This window comes from Nuphar pumila, chromosome 15, assembly GCF_984573655.1.
Source record: "Nuphar pumila chromosome 15, dmNupPumi1.hap1.1, whole genome shotgun sequence".
NCBI lineage: Eukaryota > Viridiplantae > Streptophyta > Magnoliopsida > Nymphaeales > Nymphaeaceae > Nuphar > Nuphar pumila.
This window is the reverse complement of record NC_143263.1, coordinates 31037590-31064916: the sequence shown is the minus strand read 5'-3', so window position 1 is coordinate 31064916 and position 27327 is coordinate 31037590. Positions and strand designations below refer to the sequence as shown.

The following is a 27327-nucleotide window of genomic DNA, read 5'->3' as shown; positions in this document are numbered from 1 at the left end:
GAGATACGAGAAGTCGAACAGACGTGCTAGGTTTGGCAACGTACGCCGGAGGTGATGATATAGCCAGAGCGGTAGGAGAAAAGGATTTTCCGGTGAACTGCCTGAGCAGAGCATGAGATAACTGGACCGGGACCCAGATAGTCTCAATCTTGATGGCACGAAAAGAAATCTTCGGCTTTTGAAGATCTTCAATCTGCACCCATGGCGAAAAAGAAGTACATCGTGAAGGTCGCTTAGAACTCTAACAGGCAAAGTGGCTCCCCAACACAAGAGATTTGTGGGAGTCAAGAGGCTTTCCGGTTGAATGGTTGTGAGGAACGCTTATTCGCCTTCGCTTCCAAAAAGGATGACGACGAGCAAGGAAAGATGAACCACACCTATGGCAATCAAAGCGTTTCTGAAAATTTAGAGAAAAACATGAAGCGCAGCACCAATCTCCCGGTCTAGCGCGACGCAACTGAGATCTTGTGCGAAGGGCACAAAAAGAGCCTTGCCATGAAGGTTGAACCTTCTGCCAGCCTCGATTAGTGACCCAATGTGGAAGCTCCCGAAAAAAGAAAGGCGGGTCAAGCAGCGCCATGACAGAACAGGCTTCGAGCGGCTCTCTCCTGATGGTACAGATAAATTTTCTGACATCCGAGATATGAAGAGAGCCCGCATCCAGGCATGAACCAAAAATATCTGAGAGATTGAAAAATAATCGATGCTTGAGTCTGAATGGTAGGTCAACATCGAGACCACACCGTCGAAGGGTGAATGCTGCACCGCAGTCATTAAGAGCATCCTAAATGATATAGAGGGCCCTCTGATTTGTTCTCAAAGAACGATCAGAAGCAAGACCCCCAAAAACACACAACGAGCAACTCATGAGGGAGAAAGGATAGAGAGAGAGCACCTGGCTGCCGGAGGGATGGTCGACGGTTGCAGTGGAAGGTCGACCTTTTTGATCTATTCAGCAGTCATAAAACCTCTCAAAATGCCAAAGAACTTGATGCCTAAAGGATGGTGGGCGATTGCAGCTGGTGTTGGCTCTGATGCGGTGAGGGACGACGCTGTAGAGGTCGGGTGATGGTGGCTCTGATGCGGTGAGGGACGACCCTGCGATGGTAGGGCGAAGCTGGAGGGGAGGTCTGGCAACGGTGGCTCTTGAGCGGCGATGGTAGTCGCTGCAGTGTTGGTCGGATTGCAGAGGAGGTTGGGCGATGGAGGTTCCGACTTAGCTAGGGGCATCACAGTAGAGGAGGAGGGACGATGGTGGCTCCTGGGCACCGAGGGGCGTGGTCGAATGTCGCCTTCACCGATCACTGGAAAAACCTCAGGGCCACAGCAGCAGTGGGAGTTGAAAGGAAGGCAACCAAAGATCTATCGGAGCTATGGAAGAGGGGTAGAAGGAGCGATGCCGCAGCGGAAGGAACAGAAATTCAACCCTAGGGTTCTGCACCTTCACTGGAAACCCCAATCTCCCACCGTCGACGATGCATCGGTTTCAATGGAAGAGGCATTGCTGGGCAACGACGCTGCAGCGACTGTTGTGAAGGAGGGAAGATGTTGGGGGTGCCTGAGCGAGAAGATTGGGAAAATGTTTGGGGGGGCGGGGGTTGGATTTATCGTTATACCAAGGGAATCGTCCGACGCGTCGATCTATTTAATGGACCAGTCTCCCACTGGAACGACAACTCCAATCCACGAAATCCAACAAATCAACATGAATCCTTTGGGTTGCAGTGGTGGTCTCGAAGGACATGGCGGACGAGGGAAGGGGAGATCGAGGAGCAAGAGAGAGAGAGAGACTCCTGTCTTCCTTTCAGAGAGAGAGCAACTGCCATTGAGAGAGAGAGAGACTGCATTTCTGGTTAACCATCCTTGTGGGGATGTAGCTGAAAAAGGGATATCATTTGCTACCCTTGTAAGGAACCCCTTAGTTAGAACTTATATGGGAAGGTTGCTTTGACCAGATGTAAGGAACACCTTATGGGTGCGTTCAACATTCAAAATAGTGGAATCGACTCTTGAATCACAGTTTTTGTAAAAATATATATTTTTGAGGATTGAAAATTTAGTCGTGTAAACCATTATTCTTTAACCCTCATAAAATCTAACATTTACGTCAGAAAATATGATCCAAAGGTCAGTTTCTGCTAAACTTAATATCTAGATCATATCTAGAGGGTCAGGTATAAAAAAAACTGAAAACAAAATATAATATTTTTCACAAGCAGTGCCTTACCCAGTGAGGCAGCAAACATCACCCTGTTGAAAAAGGCTCATCTCCACTCTCAAGCCCTATCACCCTTCCCATCTCCTAAAACATGGCTTCCAAACACCAATTACGGTAATTGGGTAGTCAGCATTTATTAGCTATCCATCTCTCCTCCCATCTTCGGCTCCCAAACAAAGCCTTAAGGATGCATGTTGTGATATACTGGTTAAGCAATTCTCTTCTCTTACAGTAAGGTTGAAGCCAACAGAAATTTCCCAATAGGGGTGGGCATCGGGCCGGACAGGCCTGGGGCGCCGGTTTAGAGCTCGGTCTGCCGGACTTTAAGTGTGGCCAGACCCTAATTAATTATCTTTTTAGTTTTCACTAATTAGGTAAATAATAATAGTCACCAAGTTACTGTGCAATAGTTATTTTTTTAAATTTTTTATATTATTAAAAAATTATTAAATAACTCAAGCCCATTGAACCGGCCCGATAGCTCACGGGCCGGGTCGGATTGGCCCATCGAGCAGCCTGGCCCGTTACAGGAAGACTACTTGTGGAGTTTTAGGCTGCAAACACTGAAAACCGAGCTGCAGTCTATGTCACATGGACACTACCAAAAGGACACGGGACACTCCAACTTTGTGATTTTTTTATGAGAAATAGCATATAAGGGAACACAACACCAGCGCAAACCATAGGCAGAGCTGGGGGGGGGGGGGGGGGGGCAAACTGGGCTGTAGCCCAGTCCTGCCTCCCGGACAAGTTAAAAAATAAAATAAAAATTAAAAGCCCAGTCCTAGCCCAGCCCAGATTCCATATGAAATAGATTTTTATCCATTTTTGTAGCCCAGTCCTAGCCCAGCCCTGACTGCAGCAAATAGTTTGATTTGTCCATATGAAATAGATTTTTATTAATAATTATAGCCATTTTTTATTTTATCTCAAAAAAATTATTTTGCGGGGTGCCAGACTATCACACCAATTTTTTTTTTTTTTCGCTACACCCCTGTTTATCACCCCACCCACCCACATGAATCCTAGCTACGCCCCTGCCGCAAACTGAAGTGTCCCTGTGACATAGGCTGCAGTACGTGGCACCTCTCATCTTGTGTTGTGATATCTGAACCAAAATGATTTTCTCCCTGTTGTCATAAAAAAGGGAGAGAAGGCAACCATATTCACAAATCTTGCTATTGGATTATCTCGACAAAAGAAAATCTAATGATAGATTGAAAAGGTTGTTTTTCTTGAGAAAATCTCGGGAAAATATCAGTAAATCACCTGTCTTCAAAATATCGTGTTTTTTTTTATATTATATGGGTTTTGATTATCTTGAAATAAAATCAGAAATTTTAGCAAAGGAACTGATATTATATTTGTCAATGCGAAGGTGAGATGAATAGTTAAAAGGGCACTTTGGTGAACCATGAAAGGGCATAACAGGAAAGTTGGCAACCAAAAGCCAAAAGGAAAGAGAGAAGAAGCCACAAAGCTATCAAAGCATGTAGCATACGCTTTGTGCTATTTGGTGCCTCCAAAAAAGAACCGACTTTGATGTTCACTAACCAAACAACTACTTAAAGAAAAATTGAATGACATGAGATCTTATATGACTTGTTAAATTAAATGAGATTGTTCAAATTGGTACCAACAACTCAATAATGGCATAGATCTAGAGGACCGTAGTCGTATCGGCTAGGTTTGAGTCCGTCAAAGACTCAGTATATGGTCTCTATGAGGCTTGGCTAGGCTGGGTCCTTCTAAACCAATGAGGTTCGTTACTCATTTGTGAATTTAGATTGGTTAACTTGGGAAAAGATCAAAAGACTTGACTCACGAGAACCATCATGTTTGGAACTGGTTTGGTTGGTCGATTAATATGGGCTGGAGACTACGATCCAAGTCGCTGAGCAGACTCGATGAAGTCCGTTTTGGATCATAAACTTTTATCAGAACTCACCTGACCTAGCTCTAGAAACTTACTCCCATTGCAATGCTAATACTCAGTAATTCTTTAGTGCTTCATGCATGGCTCAGTCCACTGACTGAACAGTGGTCAAGTTTAGGTGACTAAAGCTGCTGAGTCTTCGGGAGCCAATGCAATCGGCATAGGTCCTTCAAAGACTCTTATGGGCTCGGATGGCTGGAGCTCCATCCTAGACCGAGTCAGTCAAGCTGGTTCACAAACCGATCCACCAGAGGACAGATTAACCATTTAAGATTTGTGGGGACATAGACGTCATTAAAGTTCAACCTTATCACTAGCGGATTTACAATGTAAGGCACACATGAAGAGATCTCCATGAATGTGACGCCACCACACTCCTCATTATTCATATTACCACCTTGGCCATGCATCAACCATGAGGAGTTGTTGAGCCATTCAACTCAGGCAAATATAGTATATTACCACAAAAAAAAAATTGACCAACATGGTTCATATATTTTGAACAATCAAAATGCGTTCTATCAAAGACTTCACGTTTCAACAGACTACAGATCTCTCTACCCACTTAGGAGAAAAAGCAGCCTTTGAAATCAACAAGCACCACATTGTTCAAAATTCCACAACATGGTTCTCTCTCTCTCTCTCTCTGAGAGAGAGGACTAAGACTGTCTTTTTGTTCTTTCCCTTGCTGCGTATTTGAAGGATTGAAAAGAGAGAAGAATTTCAAAGACCAACTCTGCTTGTATAAGTCCTCTTGATTTTTACATGTATATAAGAGTGGGAGGGCCGATCACACATAACAGAAGAAACTTGTTGAGTTGTGAATTTCAGTCTGAGGTTTCAGGTGCGTTTAAGCCTGTTTTATTTTCTGTTACTTTTTTATTTTAGGGTTATATCGATTGGTCATGAGATTCAGACGTATATATGAAAAGGTGGAAGTCTTTTCATAAATTTACTGTTGGTTTTTGTTTTTTGTTTGTTTGTTATTTTTGGACATTGGATATTCATGGTTTCAAGTGATCAATCTTTTAATTTCCTTTTTCTTTTTGTTCGTGTTCATGATGTGTGTAAGAAAGTGGTGCTCTTTTTTTTGTGATTTCTGTAATAGTAAAATCGTTTTACAGAAATTGAATATATCTTGAAAGAAAAAAAATACCAATTGGGTACTCATGATCTCATGATATGCGGTATTCTGTTTATTTGTTTCCTCTGTTTTCTTGATTTTATAGGAAACACTAGGAAGGACCAGCCAAAAAGGAACAATAGCAAAAGAAACCAATAAGATGTCTGATAGAGGGCTCACTGTTTTTTGTTGTTCTTCCTGAGAAAAGCTATTGAACTTTCTCGAATTGATACTTGTCAAAAAAAATGAAGCCTTTATGCTACATGTTACCCCATTCTTGATGGTGATATCCCTTTAATTTTCTCTGTTCTACAGATGAAATTGGCTTTATAGATTTTCACCATCTAAAGCCATTAACATCTTTTATTTCCTTTTCTGGGTTCATTTTTTTACCAGATTCTCCTTGGTGATTCTTCATTGCGCTCAAGTCTTAGCCTGCATTCACTAATCAGTGAGTAGTTGTATAATTGTCTCAATGGGTGTGTCTCTTATTCTGGTACCATCTGAGTGGGAAAGAATGGGAGACCTTAAGAATGAGTTGAACTCAACAGACAGTGATGGAAGCATCATAGTGAGGTCGGTTAGCTTCAATGGAAAAGATGTAGAGAAAACATTGAGATCAGTTAGTTTCAAGGATTTGGATACAGAGAGTATGTTGCATTCAGATGGGTCCGACAAATTGGCAATGAAAGAGTCGGCTAGTTTCAAGAAATGGGAACCCAAGAACCTTAAACTTGAAACTGCAATTTCCTCATGGTCGCAAAATTCATTGCTAGACAATGGAGGGTCTTTCGGTTTCAGAGCTGGTTTTGATAGTAATTTGCGACAGCTTGCATCAAGTGGTTCAAGCAAGCAACTCTTGAGAGAAAACTCGATAAAGTCACCATGCAATAGGGATGCGGCGGCTGTGAAGCTGCAGAAGGTGTACAAAAGTTACAGGACTCGAAGAAATCTCGCTGACTGTGCTGTCGTGGCTGAGGAGCTCTGGTTTGTCTGCATACATCTTTTTCTCATTTTCGTGTGTAATTTTCTTTTTTTTTCGGTTCTCACTCTGGGGATTGATGATGTTATAACCAGGTGGAAGGCATTAGACTTTGCTGCTCTCAAGCGAAGCTCTGTTTCGTTTTACAACATTCAAAAACAAGAGACTGTTGTCTCACGCAGGGCTCGGGTTCGAACAAGAGCTGCAAAGGTATTATCTTCATCGGTTTGATGCTAGATGGCCAATTTTTTTTGTGTGCAGATTGTAATATAATTTCTTCATGAGTTTATGGGCCTCGCCGTTACTATGATGGTTAACTGTGCTACATATGGGCAATTTTACACAGGTTGGTAAAGGTTTATCGAAGGATGAGAAAGCTCAGAAGTTGGCTTTTCAACATTGGCTTGAAGCTGTATGTTTATCTGCTTCCTTCAAATTCTTTCCTTTTCTTAAAGTCCTGCTGAAGATGTGTGAACTCTACAAAAAAACCAAGTTTTCTGTTTATATTTTAGATAATCTTGTCAAAAACATTGAATATAACTATTTTCGCATAGTATTATTGCTAATATGTGGCTGTGTTATTCAGATTGATCCCCGCCATCGTTATGGACACAATCTTCATTTCTATTATGATGTGTGGTTTGATAGTGAGAGTTCCCAGCCCTTCTTCTACTGGTAAATATTTTGTACATCATTTTTTTTTCCTCTTTACTTGGGCTATCATGAAATGATCAAAGCAATCTGATTTTTTTCCCTTTTCATTTCCTTCTGAAACCACAGGTTGGATGTGGGAGATGGCAAAGAAGTAAATCTAGAAAAGTGTCCTAGAACCGATCTTCAATGTCAATGCATCAATTATCTTGGACCGGTGAGTTCACAGATCAGAAATGCCTTTTAAAGTGCTTGGATGCATCTGTTCACAAGCACAATCATGCATCCAGTTTTAGCCTTCTTTAACCATCATATCATCTTATTCTTCTTGATTTATGTTTTGCAGAAAGAAAGTTACAGGACTCGAAGAAATCTCGCTGACTGTGCTGTCGTGGTTGAGGAGCTCTGGTTAGTCTGCATACATCTTTTTCTCATTTTCGTGTGTAATTTTCTTTTTTTTTCGGTTCTCACTTTGGGGATTGATGATGTTATAACCAGGTGGAAGGCATTAGACTTTGCTGCTCTCAAGCGAAGCTCTGTTTCGTTTTACAACATTCAAAAACAAGAGACTGTTGTCTCACGCTGGGCTCGGGCTCGAACAAGAGCTGCAAAGGTATTATCTTCATCGGTTTGATGCTAGATGGCCAATTTTTTTTGTGTGCAGATTGTAATATAATTTCTTCATGAGTTTATGGGCCTCGCCGTTACTATGATGGTTAACTGTGCTACATATGGGCAATTTTACACAGGTTGGTAAAGGTTTATCGAAGGATGAGAAAGCTCAGAAGTTGGCTTTGCAACATTGGCTTGAAGCTGTATGTTTATCTGCTTCCTTCAAATTCTTTCCTTTTCTTAAAGTCCTGCTGAAGAAGATGTGTGAACTCTACAAAAAAACCAAGTTTTCTGTTTATATTTTAGATAATCTTGTCAAAAACATTGAATATAACTATTTTCGCATAGTATTATTGCTAATATGTGGCTGTGTTATTCAGATTGATCCCCGCCATCGTTATGGACACAATCTTCATTTCTATTATGATGTGTGGTTTGATAGTGAGAGTTCCCAGCCCTTCTTCTACTGGTAAATATTTTGTACATCATTTTTTTTTCCTCTTTACTTGGGCTATCATGAAATGATCAAAGCAATCTGATTTTTTTCCCTTTTCATTTCCTTCTGAAACCACAGGTTGGATGTGGGAGATGGCAAAGAAGTAAATCTAGAAAAGTGTCCTAGAACCGATCTTCAATGTCAATGCATCAATTATCTTGGACCGGTGAGTTCACAGATCAGAAATGCCTTTTAAAGTGCTTGGATGCATCTGTTCACAAGCACAATCATGCATCCAGTTTTAGCCTTCTTTAACCATCATATCATCTTATTCTTCTTGATTTATGTTTTGCAGAAAGAAAGGGAAGGATATGAAGTGATAGTGGAGAACGGGAAGCTTGTCTATAAACAAAGTAGGAGTTTTGTTGACACAATTAAAGAGAATAAAGTGACCAAGTGGATATTTGTTCTAAGCACATCAAGGACACTATATGTTGGGCAGGTATATATCTGCTGGAATGTTGATCTACCATATATTGTTGATATATTAAGTTTCTTCAGCCAACTGTTGAAACTGGATCGAAGAACCATATTCTGAAAAGGATCCAATTCTTTCATTAAATAACTAATATAGATATTACGTTGTGAGTTTTATTTTTCTACATACTTTTCAATCTGAATTTAGTGATTCACCCGGTTGAGTGTTCATTTTCTAGTCTTGTGCTTTTCTTACATGACATTGGCAAAGGAAAAAGAAGAGTGTGATGTTTAGGGCTTGTATTTCCACCAAAATCACCCACTTATATATGGTTTGCTATGGGCTCTACAGAAGAAGAAGGGAGTATTTCAGCATTCAAGTTTTCTTGCTGGAGGTGCAATATCATCAGCTGGGAGATTAGTTGTTGATTGTGGAGCCCTCAAGGTGTGACTTCACATAAGACCTGTTTCTTATCCATTTGTTGCATTAGTAAATATTTTCTAGCATATATTGTTAACATTAATCCTCTTCTGATATTTATACTTTCCATAGATTGTTATTCAGTTCTGCTTCTGGTAATGCTGTAAACTTTTATCTGATCAATATGTTTATGATTTATTGCAGGCTATTTGGCCATACAGTGGTCACTACCATCCTACAGAGGAGAACTTCAAGGAGTTTGTTAGCTTCCTTCAAGAAAACAATGTGGACCTCACTGATGTTAAGGTATAGTTTCTGGATCCTTTTCTGCACAAAGTTTTACCAAGATATTTGATCCCAAGATTTTAATTATCAACAAATTTTGAACGTCCCAATTAACTATTAAATTGCTTAATATTTACTTTAAATTGAAATTTTGTATTCAGAATAGACAGAAAATGAGTAACATAATACTGGATATATTTTCCATGGCTCTTGGGTTGTTGAGTTCATCATTCACCTAAAAACTTAGATTGCCCAAATTTGTATCAACTTGGGTAGCTCTACAGAAGTTTTAGGATTGTTGGAATAAGATGTGTTTCCCAAATTGATGTGTCTCGAACTACATTATTTAGGTTGCGTAAATTTAAGCAATTCTAGACTCCAGTTCATGACCATAATTGGGTTGGTGGCCTTTGAAGGCAGATTTTTTCTGAAACATGGAAAGTCTTTCTTGACACGCAAAAGAGAGGCCCTTAGATAAAACATACTTCATTTCAGCATATACTTGAATGCAATTAGTTTCACCATTCTGTAATTCTCTGAATGCGTGACAATTTAACAACTTAGATCTGATATTTGGCATCCCACATTCAATATGCAGAGGTGTGCCACTGATGATGACCATCTCCCCTCGAAAATTAATGGTGAGACTGAGGGTAAGAACACCGAAGCTTCATTAAGTAGCAGCAGCTTATTCCTTGATGTGGTAACAAAAGCTGCATCTGCAAAGAAGGCCAAGGAAGAGGAAGGCACCATCCAACTGGGCAACCGGCTATCTTGCAAGTGGACCACAGGTGCAGGTCCCCGCATTGGCTGTGTAAGGGACTATCCTGCCGAGCTACAATGCAAGGCACTTGAACAAGTTAACCTCTCACCCCGGATCACTCCTTCACCCTTTGGCACCTCTGGACCAATTCCTTCACCTCGTCCGAGTCCAAGGGTGAGGCTCTCACCTAGACTCTCTGGCATAGGCATCCCAAGCCCAAGGGTGGCATTCTTCAATGTTTGATTAGTAACAATACAAATCAAACATTATGAACATTTAACCTGACATTGCTAAATAGCAATTTAGTTGGGGACGTATGTACTCCTAATGGGGAGTCTTTTCAAATTAAGTTTTGCCACCTACTGGTTTCATTAGAGGTTTGGTTTAACCTTTGTAGTCTTTCCTATTTTTTTTTATTCCTTTTGAGTTTTGGACACAGTCCTCTGACAGTGAGAACAACGGAATGGTTGTGGAGATATTCATTTTTTTTGTAGAAAGAGGGTGTGTCTACAAGGAACCAAATTTGTATTCATTGTTTATTTATTGATTGATTTTCCAAGGGCAGTTCAAGAGCTTTCTGTATCGTTTGATATTTTTTACACTCATTGCAGGGCATCGGCCATCAGAGAGAGAGAGAGAGTAATTTTCATGTCAAATAATAACAAAATAGATGCATAAATCTTTATATTTCAAATACTAAAAACCAGCTCCATATCAAATACTAAACAACACAAAAAATGGAGCATAATTTTCATATTTCTAATAATAAAATTCAACTCCAAAGCACAGTATCATTGAGATGTTAAACACGAGTGTTTATGCATGAAACCAAAATTCTATTGTTTCATGTACAGTTGCTCTACACTATATTTATCTGTCACGGATATGAGATACGGATTCGCTATTCTAACATAAATTAGAACAGGACACATACACTGCATCAATTGCACCTAATCATTAATGTACGCTGCTGGATTTTCTTTGATTCAACAGTTATGGTAATGAAGAAAAAAGGATCATTCCTTGCAACTATTAATATGAATTTAGACTTCAAACCCTTCACTTTATCCTGAATTTATAACCATTATAAATGCAAGGGCATGGATGCAATCGATGTTTTTTTTTTTTTGGATAACGAGGATAAACCACCGTTGTGGTGTTACGAGACAAGACCTCAGGTCTTTGAGTGCAATTTCAACTCCCATTCTTTGAATAAGCTCTTGAATAAATTTAACCGCACTTTTTGTAATTATAATAATATCATCTACATGTATAAGGACATTCATCACACTTTTGATTATCTCGTAACACAAATAATGATGTGTCCGTCCTTGCCCCTTCACCCCCAGATAGTTGAGATAATTGCTCAACGTAGAGAACAAGGCTCAAAGGGCCTGCTTAACTAAATGTATGGCCTTTTTTAACTTTTGCACACATGGTGATGATCTTAGAATCCTAGTGGTTGGTTCACATAGAGAGGTTATATAAAGAAAAGCATTATGGACAACCAATTCCCTGATGTCCCACCCGTTACTAATAGCAATGGCAACACCAACCTTATACTAGTGGGCTTTACAACAAGACTAAATATTTCAAAACAGTTCAACCCTTCCTTATTGTATCATTTAGTGACGGTTGTTATTTGGCTCAAAATATAACCGTTTGAAAAAAAGTTTTTTTTGACAAAATAATCATTTTTTTATTTCTACTTGTTTGAGAAAATCTTTTGGAGGAAAAAACCCATTTTTATGAAAAATGTTTTGTCAGGTATTGATTATTGTTGAAAAACTTTATAAGTTTTTAATGAGGGTTGCTTCAGATAGTAAGGCCCTCAAGGACATTAGATCTTGGGTTTGTCAAATAAATTTTAAATATTAAATATTAAATATTAATATTTAGATTTGGTTTTCGATCAGGAGTCGGACTTAGACCCAGACTTTATCATGGTCATGGTCATGGTAATGGCCTTGGCTTTGACTTTTAAAAGTTTTTGAAGGTCTTTTATGATTTTTCTGAGAGACAACACCTATCCTTTTGGTAGCCTCTACCTGTAAACACATTGAGAGGTCAATGACACGTCATGATCATGGTCATGGTCCTAGCCCTAGCCCTAGCCCTGGCTTTGGCCTTCACCTTGACCTTCAAAAGTTTTTTAAGGTTCTTTATGACTTTTCTGGGAGGCAACACATATCCTTTTGGATAGTCTCTATGTGCAAGCACGTTGAGAGGTCAGTGACACATAAAGCCTATGTTGTAGCAGTGGTCGCCCGCAATGGGATGGTGGCAGTGACATGTGGCATCCATGTTAGGATGGTGACCGCCCATGATGTGATGCTAGTGACACATGGTGTCCATGTTGTGATGGTGGCCATCCATGATGGGATGCTAGTGACACATGGTGCCCATGTCAGGCCGGTGGTTGCCTAGGATGGGCGAGTTACCTTGCACCACTTGGTTTGGTATACCTCAATGGCTTTATATGAAAAAAGAATTTCAAAAAAAGTGTTAACTTATTCTAGTTTTTTGACTTCTTCTCTAGTCTCTCTCCTCTCTCAACCTGTGAAGTTGTTCAGGGTAATTGTGTCATGGTAACTAACCTACCTAGTGCCAGGAGCAGTTAGCATTGCATGGTAGGTGCAGACTTTGGTTGTATCCTGAAAGTGAGGTTGTGTTTAATCCTACTGCACCCAGGATAAGTCCTGGTAGGGCAACTATCACTTTCAAGATAGTGCCTTTGTTGCGTGCCTCCAAGCTTCAGTCTCAACGTTCTGAGAAGATTTCTACCAACTATTCAACAATTTGAAAGTGGCATGTCTAGCTCCATGGCATCTACTATGAAGATTGAGAATCAAGAGATTATCAAACTGTCTCAGTTCAATGGGAGTAACTTCAAACATTGGTAGAACAAGGTCATGATCTTCTTGAACATGGCCAAGGTGGGGTATGTGCTCACTGAACCATGTCCTTCTGAACGAGAAGAAGAGACAATTGTTGAGAATAAGAAGCACCAAAAGATGATGGAAGATGACTATGTGTGTCGAGGGCACATTCTCAATGTGTTGTTTGATCCCTGCTTAATCTCTACACTGAAGTAGACTCTGCGAAAAAGCTCTGGGAAGCTCTTTAGAGCAAATACAATACAGAGGATGCAGGTAATCGAAAGTTCTTAGTCTGCAAATATATGGATTTTGTGTTTATTGATGACAAACCACTTCTACCCTAAAATGATGAAATGCAATTGTTGGTTCACCGGCTTAGTGTGGAAGGTATGAATCTTGATGAAAAACCACTTCTACCCTAAAATTATCCAATTCATGGAAAAACTATTGTAATATGTTAAAACATAAGAACGAAGACTTTACTTTGGGGCAACTTTTTTAAAATCTTCATATTGAAGAAGAAGCTTGTTGTAGAGACAAAAAGGAGTTAGTCAAATAAGTTGGCACTAAAGTAAATATAATGGATCATAAGACAATATTCATGCTTGTTCTGAAATCTAAAAGCAAGAAACCCAAACATTTTAAGAAATCTAAACCTGAAATTGTTTCATTCTATATATGTGGCTAACGGAGCACTATGCAAGAGAGTGTCGTCATCATAAGAGACAAGGCACTAAGGCACAAGCTATTGAAGCAAACTTAGTAGTTGTAGTAAGCTCTATTTTCATGATTCAAATGGACAGAGAGTAGTATGTGGATTTTGGGTCTACCATTCATACTTATAATGACCGGAGTATGTTTAAAGCATACGATGTCATGGAAGAAGACAATCAAGTCTATATGGGAGACTCTCATCCTGTAAAGGTTGAAGAAAAAAAGACTATGAAACTAAAATTCACATTCAGGAAATGTCTTATCCTCACGAATGTGTACCATGTACCCGTTATGACTAAGAACCTTGTATCAGCCTTTCTATTGACCACACATGGTTTTAATTTTATTTTTAAATCAGATAATATAATATTATCAAAGAATTGTGTATTTGTTAAAAAAGTTTCGTTTCTAATGGACTATTCAAACTAAACATTATCAATGATAATATCTCTGTTTTTGTTTACTTGCTTGACTCTCTTGATGTATGGCATGCTAGACTTAGTCATGTGCATTTTGGATCCATTAAGAAAATGGGTAAATTAGGAATAATTCATGTTTGCAAGAAGCATGATCATTATAATAAATGTGATGTGTGCATTCAAGCAAAGTTCATTAAAAAACCTTTTCATGGAGTGAAAACAAGTTATAAAATTCTTGAACTCATACGTAGTGATGTTTGTGATTTGAAAAATACTCCAACTCGTGGGGATAATATGTATTTCATAACATTCATAGATGATTTTTTCAAATTTGTATATGTTTATCTTATGAAAAGTAAAGATGAGTCATTCAAAAAATTTAAGATTTTTAAGGCTCGAGTTGAGAATTTTCATCATTATAAAATTATTTTATTCAGATCTGACAGAGGTGAAGAAAAATTATCTCATGACTTCACCAAATTTTGTGAAGAACATAGCATACATAAACAGAACATTGCACCTTACGCTTCTGAGCACAATGGTATAGCAGAACAAATAGAATTTTAATTGACATGGTAAATGCAATGCTAATTAGTTCTGGACTTAATTTTAATTTATGAGGAGAAGCCCTACTCAGTGCATGTCATATTTTGAATCATGTGCCTTATTCAAAATTACATGTTACTCGATATAAATTATGAAAAAACACAAAATTGGATTTAAGCTATCTTAAAGTTTAGGGTTGTGTAGCCTATGTTATATTAAATGAACACAAACAAACTAAATTAGGACATAAAACTAATACATGTGTTTTTATTGGCTATTCTCAAAAAAACAAGGCATATAGATTTATGAACTTAGAAACTAAAGCTATTTTTGAATATGTACATGCTGAGTTTAGAGAAGATCTATTTTTCAACGACTTGCAAAATCTTTCTTCTCACATTGGTTTTCATGAACCTGTATCCAAAAGACCTTCTTTGGAACATGAAAATACAAAACTTAGATATCCTTTAAGCTTGAAAAAGACTTTTATCTCTATATGATTGATAGAGATCCTTTAAGATTTTTTGACGTTATGTCATCACCTGCTGCATCGTGAAAAAAAGTGATTCAAAGTGAAATTGATTCCATACTTGAAAATAAAACCTAGGTCTTAGCAAATTTACCATCAGGATTTAAGTCTCTTGACTATAAATAGATTTTTAAAAAGAAATTTAGAGAAAATGGATCAATTGACAAATTTAAAACAAGATTAGTAACAAAAGGTTTTAAACAAAAATCTAAGATTGATTATTTTGATACTTATGCTCGAGTATCTAGGATAACATCAACTAGAGTGCTTATAACCTTAGCTTATATTTTTAAACTCGAAATTCATCAAATAAATGTTAAAACTATTTCTCTAAATGACAACTTAGAAGAAGAGATTTACATGGATCAACCTGAAGGTTTTGTAGTTCCTGGTCAAAGAAATGAAGTTTGTAAATTGCTTAAGTCCTTATACGGATTGAAACGAGCTCCAAAACAATGACATGCAAAATTTGACCAAGTAATTTTCAGTTTTAGTTTAACATTTATGATTCTTAGAAATGCATATATACTAAAGTTGATTATGAAAACATCATCATAATTTATTTATATCTAGATGACATGTTGATACTTAGCAATAATATAGAATGCATAAATGATACTACGTCTTTTTTATTACTTAACTTTGACATTAAAGACATGGGGCTTGTTGATGTGATTCTAGAAATCAAACTTGTGAGACATGAGCATGAACATGTCATCAATCAATTGTGTTATACTGAGAAAATACTTAGAAATTTTAATTATTTTGATTGTAAAGTTGTTGATACTCCATTTGATCATAGTGTTAAATTATCTAAATACACTGAAAACAGTATTTTTCAACTTGAGTATGCTAGTATTATAAGAAGTCTTATTTATACTATAAATGAAATTAGACCAGACATAGCATTTTGCATGTCCAAATTAAGTAGATATACTAGCAATCTAGGACCTGATCATTAGGATGTTGCTTTTAGGGTCCTGTAGTACCTTAATGGGACTTTGGATTATAGGTTATTTTATTCGGAGGAACTCACTAACCTAGAAGGTTATAGTGATATTAATTGGAACTCTGATAGGGATGACTGGATATCCATAAGTGGATGGGTCTTTACCCTTAGGTCTGTGGCTATTTCCTAGGCTTTCAAGAAGCAAACCAATATAACTCAATCCACTATGAAGGGTAAGCTCATAGCACTAGCATCTGATAGTATGGATGGTGAATGACTAAGGAACCTATTAATTGAGACTCTATTTGGTAGCAAACCCTTGCCTCCTATGGCTATTCACCTTGATAGCTAAGCTGCTATATATAATGCAAGAAGCAATATATATATATATAATGGAAAATCTAGACATATTAATCTAAAGCACAATACTCTGAATAATTTATTCAAGCAAGGAGTAATTTCAGTGGAATATATGAAATCTTACCAAACTTTGGCAGATCCATTTACAAAAGGTCATTCACATAAAATTAGTAAAAATACATCTAAGGGAATGGAATTAAAACCCACTAAAAAGATTACCCATGATGAAAACCCAACCGAGTGACTTGAGTCACCTAAGTTCTTGGTTTAATGGGAAGAGCAAGTCACTTGAGTAATTGGGTGAGCACAAAGAAATATATGAAGATAGAGAGTATCTTCAAGTTCAATTCTAATGTAAGTGCTCAAAAAACCTGTGACATAAGGATGAGTCTCTTGGCTCTTAATGAGATCTATAGGCCAGATTGGCTAACGTGTTTGAAACATGTTTTCACCTTTGACAAGTTCACCTATACATGTATAAAGTTGTGGGTTGCCTTCTATGAGATGGGGGTTGTCTCTAGAGCACTCATGAAGTGGGATACTGCATAGGACCCTTAATAAATGCAATATTTTTATATTTGTTGACACATATATTTATCTGAAAGGAGTATGTGTGTGAATAGGCGTAAGAAGTCTACATTAGAGACTAAGTTCAAAGCGGCTAGCTACTTAGTTTTTAAGATTGTTTGAATCTTATTCACACTAAGTGTAGGTTCAAATAGAAAGGTGCATTCATTTTAAGTGTATGATTTTCATGAACTCTTTCTTCCTATCCTATATTTTGACCCACATGGGGGATTGTTGTTATTTGGCTCAAAATATAACCTTTTGAGAACAAGGTTTTTTGGCAAAATAATTATTTCTTATTACTAGTTGTTTGAGAAAATCTTTTGGAGGAAAAAGTTCATTTTTATAAAAAATATTTTATCCCGTATAGATTATTGTTGAAAAACTTTATAAGTTTATAATGAGGAGGGTTGCCTTAGAGGGCAAGGCCCCTCAAGGGCATTAGATCTTGGGCTTATCAAATGCTTGTTAAATAAACTTCAAATATTAAAAATTAATATTTAAATTTAGTTTTGGTTTCAAACCCAGACTTGGACCTAGTCTTAGACCTAGTCCTGGTCATGGTCCTAGACTTGGTCATGGTTCTGGCTCTCCTGACCTTGGCCATGACCTTAACCTTTAAAAGTTTTTGAAGGTCCTTTATGATTTTTCTAAGAGGCGACACCTATCATTTTGCATAGCCTCTACATGTAAGCACGTTGAGAGGTCAGCAACACATGGAGTCTATGTTATAGAGGTGGCCGCCCATGATGGGATGGTGGTAGTGACATATGGCATCCATGTTGGGATGGTGGCCACCCATGATGGGACACTAGTAACATGTGGCATTCATGTTGGGATGGTGGCCGCCCATGGATGGGATGCTAGTGACATGTGGCATCCATATTGGGATTGTGGTCGCAAAGGATAGGACGCTAGTGACATGTGGCAACCATGTCAGGTTGGTGGCCACCCAAGATGGGAGAATTACCTTGCACCACTTGGTTTGGTATACCCCAAACTGCTTTATATCAAAAAAGATTTTAAAAAAACAAGTTAACTTCTTTCAGAGTTTTGGCTTCATCCTAAGTATCTCTCCTTCTCTCTAAACCTGTGAAGATATTCATGTAACTTTGTCGTGGTGACTAACCTACCCAGTGTCAAGGGAGGTTAGTATTGTACGAGAGGTGTAGGCTTGGTTGTATCTTGGAAGCGACGTTGTGTTTAACCTTACTGCACCCAAGCAAAGTCCTGGTGGGGCAACTGTCGCTTTTAAGATAGTGCCTTTGTTGTGTACCTCCAAGCTTCGGTCCCAACGATATGAGAAGATTTCTACCAACTATCCAATAGTAACTAACTGAGCTTTGTATCATTCTAATGATCCATCAAATCTTCTTTTTATTTTGAAAATCTATTTTACATGCAACTATACATCTTGATTAATGAGGTGGGATAAGTTCCCACGTTTGGTTTTTTTTAAGAGCTTCTTATTCAACTTTCATGGCATCACACCCTTTGGGATCAGTGATAGCCTCTTTGAAGGTGATATTTTTCTTATCTTGTAAGAGAGTAGCTAAAAGTTCCTCAAGAATAGAGTGCTTGGAGACTTGGAACACTTTTGGTTTCCATGTTACATCATGTAGATGAGTCACATCTGATGGGTATAGGTGGAACTTCATGTGTCAGGTTTGGCATAGGCTCATTTGAAGAACTGGAAGGTGAAGTCAACCGACTTGTTTGATGAACTTCAGGTAAGTCCATTTCTTCAGTACTTTGGCTTGAATGATCTAAACCTGTGTGATATGGTTAGGACTCTTGTTCCTTATTGACTACATTATTCTCTCCAAAAGTTTTGAAATCAGGAATAGGGGCAGTCATAACAGAGAGAATTGGCAAGTTTTGACTTTGATTTTGAATTTTTTCTCTTCGAAATGCAAATTTTTCTTCTTTAAAAATCATATACCTTGATATAAGCATACACCCAGTAGTAAGATTTATGCAATAGTATATGTGGTATTGTGGCATATATCCCATGACAACACAACTATTTTACTTATACTTCAACTTGTGTTTTCTATAATATCAACACAAAAATTACAAGCAATCAAAGACTTTTAAAAACTTGTAATCTAGTTGTTCCCTTGTGACCTACTTTGTACAGTTGTGTCTAGAGTCTTCTTTTTTTGTTGAGTCATGATGTAAGGATTGAGTCACTTGTAACTTTCTTCGGGCCACCCTTGTACTTTGGTTCAGGTTGATCAATACCCTGAAGGGTTAGCCCGTAGATCTGAATTGTAATGTGCCTGTGAGTAAAATAGTGAATGAATACCAATGTGTTGAGCTTTCTTTGTTCACCCTCATTGTGATTACCTTCAAGTGATTGCAATTTCTCTCATTCTCTTCTCTTTCACTCTCTTACACTCTCTATACTCAAAGCTTCTGCAATGGCAAGCGAGCGATCAGATAGGCTTACGGCAGTAAGGAAGGACTATCGCGTCACACTAGCCTGTTGAAGAAATAGGCTCGTAACAAGTGGTATCGGAGCTCATTCTTGAACTAGGGAAGGGATTTCGGAGTCGGTGTCGAGAGACACGTCGACAGGCCATGATTTATAAGCAAGACATCATGGCACCCCAATACAACTTGTGTAACATCAAATGTAAGGCAGTTGTCAAAGTCGAGGAGATGGGTTCACCTCGGGCCCATGAGCAGATGACCGAGACTATCAATAGATTGGCAGCTGATGTGACTTTGCATGAGAAAGCAATTTCATGCGTAGTTGAGTCGTTCAGAGCAATGGACGATGAGGTAACAAGCTTGCGAGAGCAGGTAAACTTGTTGATGGGACAGGTTATGTCACTGACCATGACAATAACTACCCTGCAGACTGAAGTAGGGGAGCTTCAGTTGAAGAACCACACTTTATAGCAGACAGTAACCCTAAATGGCGAAAATGGTGATAGGCCATCAAAGATAGATGTGTCGAGATCAACAAAGTTCAATGGTTCCAGAGACAATAAGGCCATAGAGAATTTCATGTTCTAGATGGAAGACTATCTGGATATTCAAAATGTATTGGTCGATGACCTCAGGGTGAAGGCTGGAGCAGCTCTACTCGACAGAGATGTTATAGCCTAGTAGAGAAGGAAACACAACGACATGAAAAGAGGGCATTGCGTTATTGATACTTTTGAGGCCTTCAAAACTGAGCTACGAAACTACTTTATGCAGCGAAATGTACAACGCCAAGCATATCAGATGGTGTCAGAATTGAAGCACACTGGAGCCTTAATGGATTACATCAGGACTTTCCAAAATCTCATGTTGAATGTACCCAATATGCCAGATGAGGATAAACTCAACTAGTTTATTGTGGGACTACAATCATGAGTAAAGTCCGAAGTGGAAAGTAGCAATCCCGAGACTTTGGAAGATGCATATGTGATGGTCGAGCGCCTAGTGAATACTCAGCACAAGACCTTCACTCCATCGACCAAGGTTGGGAAGAAGTTGAACCATGAAGGCAAGAAAGAGGATCAACACAATAACAAGGGTGACACGTCGACCCAACACCACTTCGACAAGAAACAAAATTTTAAGAAGTACAAAAATGACAACAAAGAGCGGGTTGTGACTTGTTGGTTCTGTGGTGATAGACATATCGCAAGACAATGTCCAAAGTGCTTCATGAAGGATGACAGACAAGCCAACGAGGTATAAGTAGAGAGTAGTGATACTGAGGTCATGCAGCTCAGAATGGGGGTTATGCAGACCGTAAATGCGGTCAAAAACTGTGCAGTTGAAAGCATACCGGTCAGCAAAGAACTCATATACTTGAAAGTCATTATGAATGGAAAGTCTACTATGACAATAGTAGACTCTTGGGCCACACATAACTTCGTTTTACTAGAAAAGACAAAGCGGTTAGGCTTGAAGCCTGAGCCAAAGGAGAGGACCATCAAGACGGTGAACTCGAAGGTCAAGCCCATCCTTGGTGAAGAAAGGGATGTAGCTTTCCAAATTGAAAGTTGGGCCAATAAAGCCAACTTCTCAGTGGTATCCCTAGATGATTTTAGGCATGGAGTTTCTTCGCAGCCAGAATATAATGATGTTGTCGAAGGTGAATTCATTGACAATCATGGGACCAAATTCTTCACACACAGTGCAGTGTCTCACTCTTAGAGGCAAGACTTCAATGCTATCTATGATGCAACTGAAGAAGAGTGTCAAGCGGGGAGAGCAGATATTCCTAGTTGTTGTGTGCACCGAAGAAGGGAAGGTGGAAGTAGTAGTGTCACCGACCCTAGCCCTTTTGTTAGAAGAGTTTCAAGAAGTTATGCCCTCAGAACTGTCGAAGCGTCTGCCGCCAAGACACAAGGTTGACTACAGGATTGAATTGACATCGGGAGCAAAGCCTCCGACCATGGTCCCTTATCGCATGGGACCGACTGAATTAAAGGAGCTACGCAGGCAGCTGGACGAGATGTTGGAAGCAGTCATCGTTTGTCCTTCAAAAGCACCATTTGGTGCCCATGTGCTCTTTCAGGTGAAACATGATGGATCCAAAAGGTTATGTATAGATTACCGTACATTGAACAAAGTCACGGTGAAGAACAAGTATCTGTTGCCATTGATAGTGGACTTGTTCGATCAGTTAGGCAGTGCCCGAGTCTTTTCGAAGCTAGATTTGCAATCGAGTTACTAGCATGTGAGGATTGCAAATGGTAACTTGCCAAACACAACTTGTGTCACTAGCTATGGTGCCTATAAATTTTTTGTGATGCCATTCGGGTAGACTAATGCTCCGGCCACGTTCAAGACATTGATAAATAAGATTTTCTACCCTTACTTAGACAAGTTTGTGGCAGTCTATCTGGATGACATTGTGATCTACAACACCAGCATGGAGGAACATGTCGGGCACTTACGAATAATATTTTAGGTGTTAAAGGAGAATGACCTTTGTATCAAGCGAGAGAAGTGTCTCTTCGGATAGGAGGAGATCAGCTTCTTTGGCCATGTTATGGGGTATGGTTTGTTGAGCATCGACGGGCAGAAGATAAGTGTCATTTAGGAATGAAGACCGCCAACTAAAGTGTCAGAGTTTTGATCATTTCTTTGTTTGGCAAACTACTATCGGCAGTTCATCGAAGGCAACTCCCTCATTGTTGCGTCCCTCATATATTTGCGAAAGAAGATTTGAGTATGGCTCTGGATAGGAGCCTGCCAAGATGCCTTCAATGACTTAAAGAAAGCCTTGATGAGGGAACCTGTGCTGCGATTGTTGGATCATACAAAACCCTTTGAAGTTGATACAGAAACTTCAGACTTCGCCATCGGTGGAGTTATCATGTAAGAGGGACATCTGATTGCTTAGAAGAGTCGAAAACTAAAGGGTGCAGAGATGCGCTATATTGTGCATGAATGTGAGATGACGGCCATCGTACACTACATCAGGACATGATGACACTATCTTTTGGGTGTCCAATTCATCGTTAAGATGGATAATGTCGCCATGAGCTATTTCTAGATGCAGAAGAAGTTGACGTCCAAGCAAGCTCGATGACAAATGTTTCTGGCTGAGTTCGATTTTGCTTTGGAGTATAAGGTGAGGAGAACCAATGTTGTTGCTGATGCCTGGATTTGCAAGGTGGAATTGATGGTTGTGCGGGCGGAGCCTTCCGAAGTTTACTTGGAGGGCGCATTCCTGGACCACATTCATAAAGGAATGCAGTAGGACCCGACGGTGCAACATCTTGTCTCTCTGGCGCAAGCGGGAAAGACTCAACAATTTTGACTACGGGATGACTTTCTTGTGAAAAAATGGGGATGTGTCTTTGTGTCGCAGTAGGGAAGCCTCCACCATTAACTGTTTAAGGAGTATCATGATACACTATGGACTGGTCATCCAGGCAAAGAGCAGACCTTAGCACTCCTTGAGCGCGGCTACTATTAGTCGCAGATGAGAGATGATGTGGTGGGGTATATGCGAACATGTCTCATCTGCCAGCAAGACAAGGAGATTAATCAGAAGATTCTGCTGGCCTCCTTGAACCTCCACCTATTTCAGATCATTTCTAAGAGAGCATTTTTATGAACTTCATTATTAGTCTGTCGAAGGTATATGGCTTCAGCTCCATTTTGGTAGTAATAGTTTCTCTAAATATATCACACCTTATAACAAGTTGGGTTTGAGCCCCGTTAGCTAATGGGCCCAACCTGGACCCAAACCTATGGGCTAGGTGGGATTGGCCATCCTGGCAGCCAGGCCCGTTGCCCACCCCTACGTATTACTGAATTTTACAATAAATACTCTTTAACATTCAAAAGCTTTATTTATTTAACATTCAAAAGCTTATAAAAATCATTATTATAAAGTACATAAGCATATAAAGATGAACAATGAAAGTGGGCGGGCTAACCGTTCCTCGTATTTTGAAATTCAAAAGAGAAACTGCTAATAATCCCCCGTACCATATTCCCCCGTTTCCTCTCCTCCGCTCAAAACAATTAAACCCAACATTCCCCTCCACGCCATCATTTCCCTTATCTCAGATAATCTTCAGAGAAATTAAAGTAGAGAGAGAGAGAGATCTGGGTTTTCACCCAAAATGGGTGCTTCAGGAAAATGGCTGAAATCTCTGATTGGAAGCAGGAAATGTGAAATAGATGACCAGGTATTCACCGCTCTCTCTCTCTCAGTGGACAGTTGTCACGGAAATTTGTTGGTTGTTTTCTGTTGGAGGTTTGAGGGTTTTCATTGTTTTGGCTCTGCTGTTTGGTTGGTTGTGCAGGAGAAACTGGGGAGCAGAGGGAGTCGGAAATGGAAGATCTGGAAGAGCCGATCCTCGTCGTCGAGGGCACCGTCGGAGGTGTCTGACTGCTCGCCCAAGGTGGCCGAAGATGTTTATAATGCGGTGATTGCGACGATTGCCCGAGCACCGGCCAAGGATTTTAGGGTGGTGAGAGAAGAGTGGGCGGCGATTCGCATACAGACGGCATTTCTGGGGTTTCTGGTATAGAGATCCCTCAAAGTTGTTGACTTCACACTTTTTTACTATGCTAGAACCACTTTTCAGTTTTAGGTTTTGGGGTTTATCGTAGCCTTGGAGAAAAATCCACTCTTACTGTACTTTCACCTGGCTTTCTTAACGTTGTCGAAATGAACTGCAAGGTGATCTCCTACTTAAAACTGTGTATTCTAATGCTGTATAGATGGCTAGAAGGTGTTCACATATGGATACAAGTAAAGATGCTTCCAGTTAAAAGTTTGACAAGGAAATAATAGTTCATCTTAAAAGCTGGCAAAGATTGCAACGATTTTATCCTTTGTATTTCAAATGTAATATAAGAGATTATAAGCAAATTAACCCTAGGATTTTGAATTTTGATGTACAGGCTAGAAGGGCATTCAGAGCTCTTAAGGCTGTTGTTCGTCTCCAAGCGATTTTCCGGGGCCGTCGAGTGCGGAATCAGGCAGCCGTCACTCTCAGATGCATGCAGGCGCTTGTGAGGGTGCAGGCACGTGTGCGGGCCCGACGGGTGCGGATGTCCCTTGAGGGTCAGGCTGTACAGAAAATGTTGGATGAATGCCGCACTGAGAAGAATCCTTTGAAACAAGCAGAGGTGCCGCGTTACTTTTTTTTTGCTTATCCTGTTTGTTTGAAATATTCAGATTTGATGCATCTGAATATTTTTACTCGAGGTCTAGAAAGATTATGCTTGGCTAATATTTAGTGCCATCCATTTGTCTCTAACAACACGAGCTCTGTTCATCACTATAAATTCAGCAACATCACATGTAAGACGTATGAAATAAATTAGAAACTAACTCCGTTTATACTTGTGACTTAATGGTTATGTTCATGTACACAAGCTGAATAACTTTGTTTCTTTTGTTGCATGAAACTGTTCTTCAACGAATCTATACAGGCAGTGACTTGGCTGATTTTCACTTTCTACTTGAGGGATTAAATTGAAATTGTAGTCTAGCTCTAAGAAAAATCAAGAATGGGTTTCTTGAGAACTTCATTCTATTGGTTTTTAATCATTAAATGTTGACATGGGAGTTTGGATTTTTTGTAAAGGGCATTAGGGAGAACCTTTCCAATTGCCAACATAAAGTGTCAACTGAAATGGTTGTGATTGATGGATTTTGAGGAACTAGTTTGCTTTGCTTAGCTGAATGTGTTTGGATTTTTTTTTAAATCTTGTCACTAAGACTGATGTTATATGTTTTTCAAGGTTACATTAACCCAAATTTCTGATTTGCTAGCAGAAAGGATGGTGTGACAGGCAAGGAACCCTTGAGAAGATCAAAACTAACCTACAAATGAGGCAAGAGGGAGCCATAAAAAGGGAAAGAGCTCTTGCTTACTCCCTCTCCCAACAGGTATGCTCACTTAGTCTAAATCTCTATATTCCCAATGTTATGTTTAACCTAATGTTTCAGTTGTGGAGGTCAAATTCAAATTGTGATACAAACCCAAAGATGAATAGCAGACCAAATTTATCAGTTTACAACCTTAAACTTGAGCCGGACAAAGGCGGCTGGGGATGGAGTTGGCTAGAGCGTTGGATGGATGCCAAACCATGGGAAAGCAGATTAATGGAGCAGTCAATTGCGGATTCAGTTGGCACCCCTAGAACATGCATCGATCACACTTTAACACGGTCGAAGCATAATGTTGAAAACACAGAGGATCTTCCTAAACAAAAGTATAACACAGAAAGGCTTACAAAACAAAAAGATCTTGGGTCGGTTGCAGTTCGAAGGAACAACATCAGTACTAGGATCTCTGCTAAACCTCCAGCAGCTTTGTCTAATTCACATCGTTCAAGTGCTCGATCTTCATCTAGCCCAAGTTCTGAACTCAGATATGAGGAGAGCTCTGCTTGTTCTCCGGCAACAGCATCCACTCCCATATCAGACAACACTCACACAACATCAGAAGAAAGCAGCATCAGTAGACCCAGTTACATGAATTTCACAGAGTCGATGAAAGCGAAGCAGAAGTCGTGTACTTCTCATAGAATACGTAGGCCAGCCTCTGATGATTTTCAGCCATACACGAAATCTTTTCTTGCTAATGGAGATTCAACACATATTGGCTGGTCTGAAAATTTGATGAAGCAAACTGAAAGGGGATCTGTTCGAGTTAGGGACAAAGGTTACTATTGCTATGGTGATGAATGATCTATGTACAACCGTACAAGTTTCGAGGTTCGATATAGGGCTTCGTAATGTAAGGCTTTGTAACAGCTGTTTTGTTTTAATTGTGGTGCAGCGTGTTAAAAGCATACTTGAATGTTTAACTTATTGTTGCAATTTTCTGTTAATCTTTTCTGGGTTAAAGAATATAAAAGCAGTTAGTTTGCATTATTTTTTCTGATCTGTTTCCACTTTGTAGACATAAAGTTCATGTTTGGTGGAGGTGCCGATAATGATATATCCAGATCCAGATTAGGTAAACGGTGTCTTGGTTCCAAATGGTTTGCACGTCAAAGTGGACTCTCATGCTAGGATAAATTCATATGAGACATTCAATGAGGTTGCACAAAAAGAAAATCCTCCTCACAAGGAGACCCAGAAGATAGAAAGGAAGAGTCTCGTAGAAATTGTATTAAAGCAATTTTGTAACCCAAAAGAGTCCAAACAAAATTTGAACTCCTTGTATTCAAGAGTCCTTGAATATTGTGTAACTCTTTTGTGTGAGACAGACAGAGAGACCCCAACAGTGGATGTATGTCATGTTTCAAAGCAAGTTATATGTCCCCCTCCCCCCGAACAGGGCAGTTAGCTACATCTCATGTTCGGGGGTCCCAAAGAGCACCACGTATGTAAGCATGTGTGTCTCGTATCCCCATGTTTGTCAGCATTAATTAGTGTTGAGTTTGATGCGATTGCAAAGACTTAAGTACCCTCTCTTCCATTGGTGTAAAAAAAAATGACGATTCTTGAAAAGGAGTGGTTGTAAAGACTTAAGTGCCCCGAAGATGATTATTTAAGACTCAGTCTCTGCACTGCAGGATTATCCGAGAAAGAAATCTTCCCTGGAGGTCATGAACATCAACCCTCTCACTCTCTCTCTCTCTTCTCTTTCTGCTTTTGTGCACATCCAGTGGTTTATCCTACATTGCTCCATCAAGCACTGACTGACCTGCACATTGACTGTTGTGGAGCCTGATTCAGAGTTTTTACCCTTACAGGAGGAGGGTTTGGGGGTTCCTCCCAGCGTGGGTAGCATCATTCAACTAAATGAGTTGTAGATCCTAATTCAGAGTTTTTACCCTTACAGGAAAGGGGTCTGGGGGCTCCTCCCAGCGTGGTAGCATCATTCAACTTGAAGAGTTGTGGAGCCTGATTCAAAGTTTTTATCCTTACAGAAGGGGGGTCTGAGGGCTCCTCCCAGCGTGAGTAGCATCATTCAACTTGATTAGTTGTGGAGCCTGATTCAGAGTTTTTGCCCTTACAGGAGGGG

The 27327-nt window shown here is 39.5% G+C and overlaps 2 protein-coding genes across 2 annotated transcripts; both read left to right on the top strand.

Annotated features, from left to right (window-relative positions):
* The first annotated feature begins 4565 nt into the window (after window positions 1-4565).
* Window positions 4566-10467, top strand: LOC149815006 (IQ domain-containing protein IQM1-like). Its single transcript, XM_089988254.1, has 15 exons — window positions 4566-4998; window positions 5674-6264; window positions 6355-6469; window positions 6606-6671; window positions 6846-6934; window positions 7040-7127; window positions 7257-7318; window positions 7409-7523; window positions 7660-7725; window positions 7903-7991; window positions 8097-8184; window positions 8314-8460; window positions 8788-8880; window positions 9061-9162; window positions 9740-10467. The coding sequence occupies exons 2-15, from the start codon at window positions 5753-5755 to the stop codon at window positions 10145-10147; spliced, it is 2040 nt and encodes a 679-aa protein (XP_089844380.1). The 5' UTR covers window positions 4566-4998; window positions 5674-5752; the 3' UTR covers window positions 10148-10467.
* A 12990-nt stretch (window positions 10468-23457) lies between these two features.
* Window positions 23458-26140, top strand: LOC149815005 (protein IQ-DOMAIN 6-like). Its single transcript, XM_089990463.1, has 4 exons — window positions 23458-23523; window positions 23641-23862; window positions 24245-24472; window positions 25125-26140. The coding sequence occupies exons 1-4, from the start codon at window positions 23458-23460 to the stop codon at window positions 26040-26042; spliced, it is 1434 nt and encodes a 477-aa protein (XP_089846589.1). The 3' UTR covers window positions 26043-26140.
* Window positions 26141-27327: the final 1187 nt, after the last annotated feature.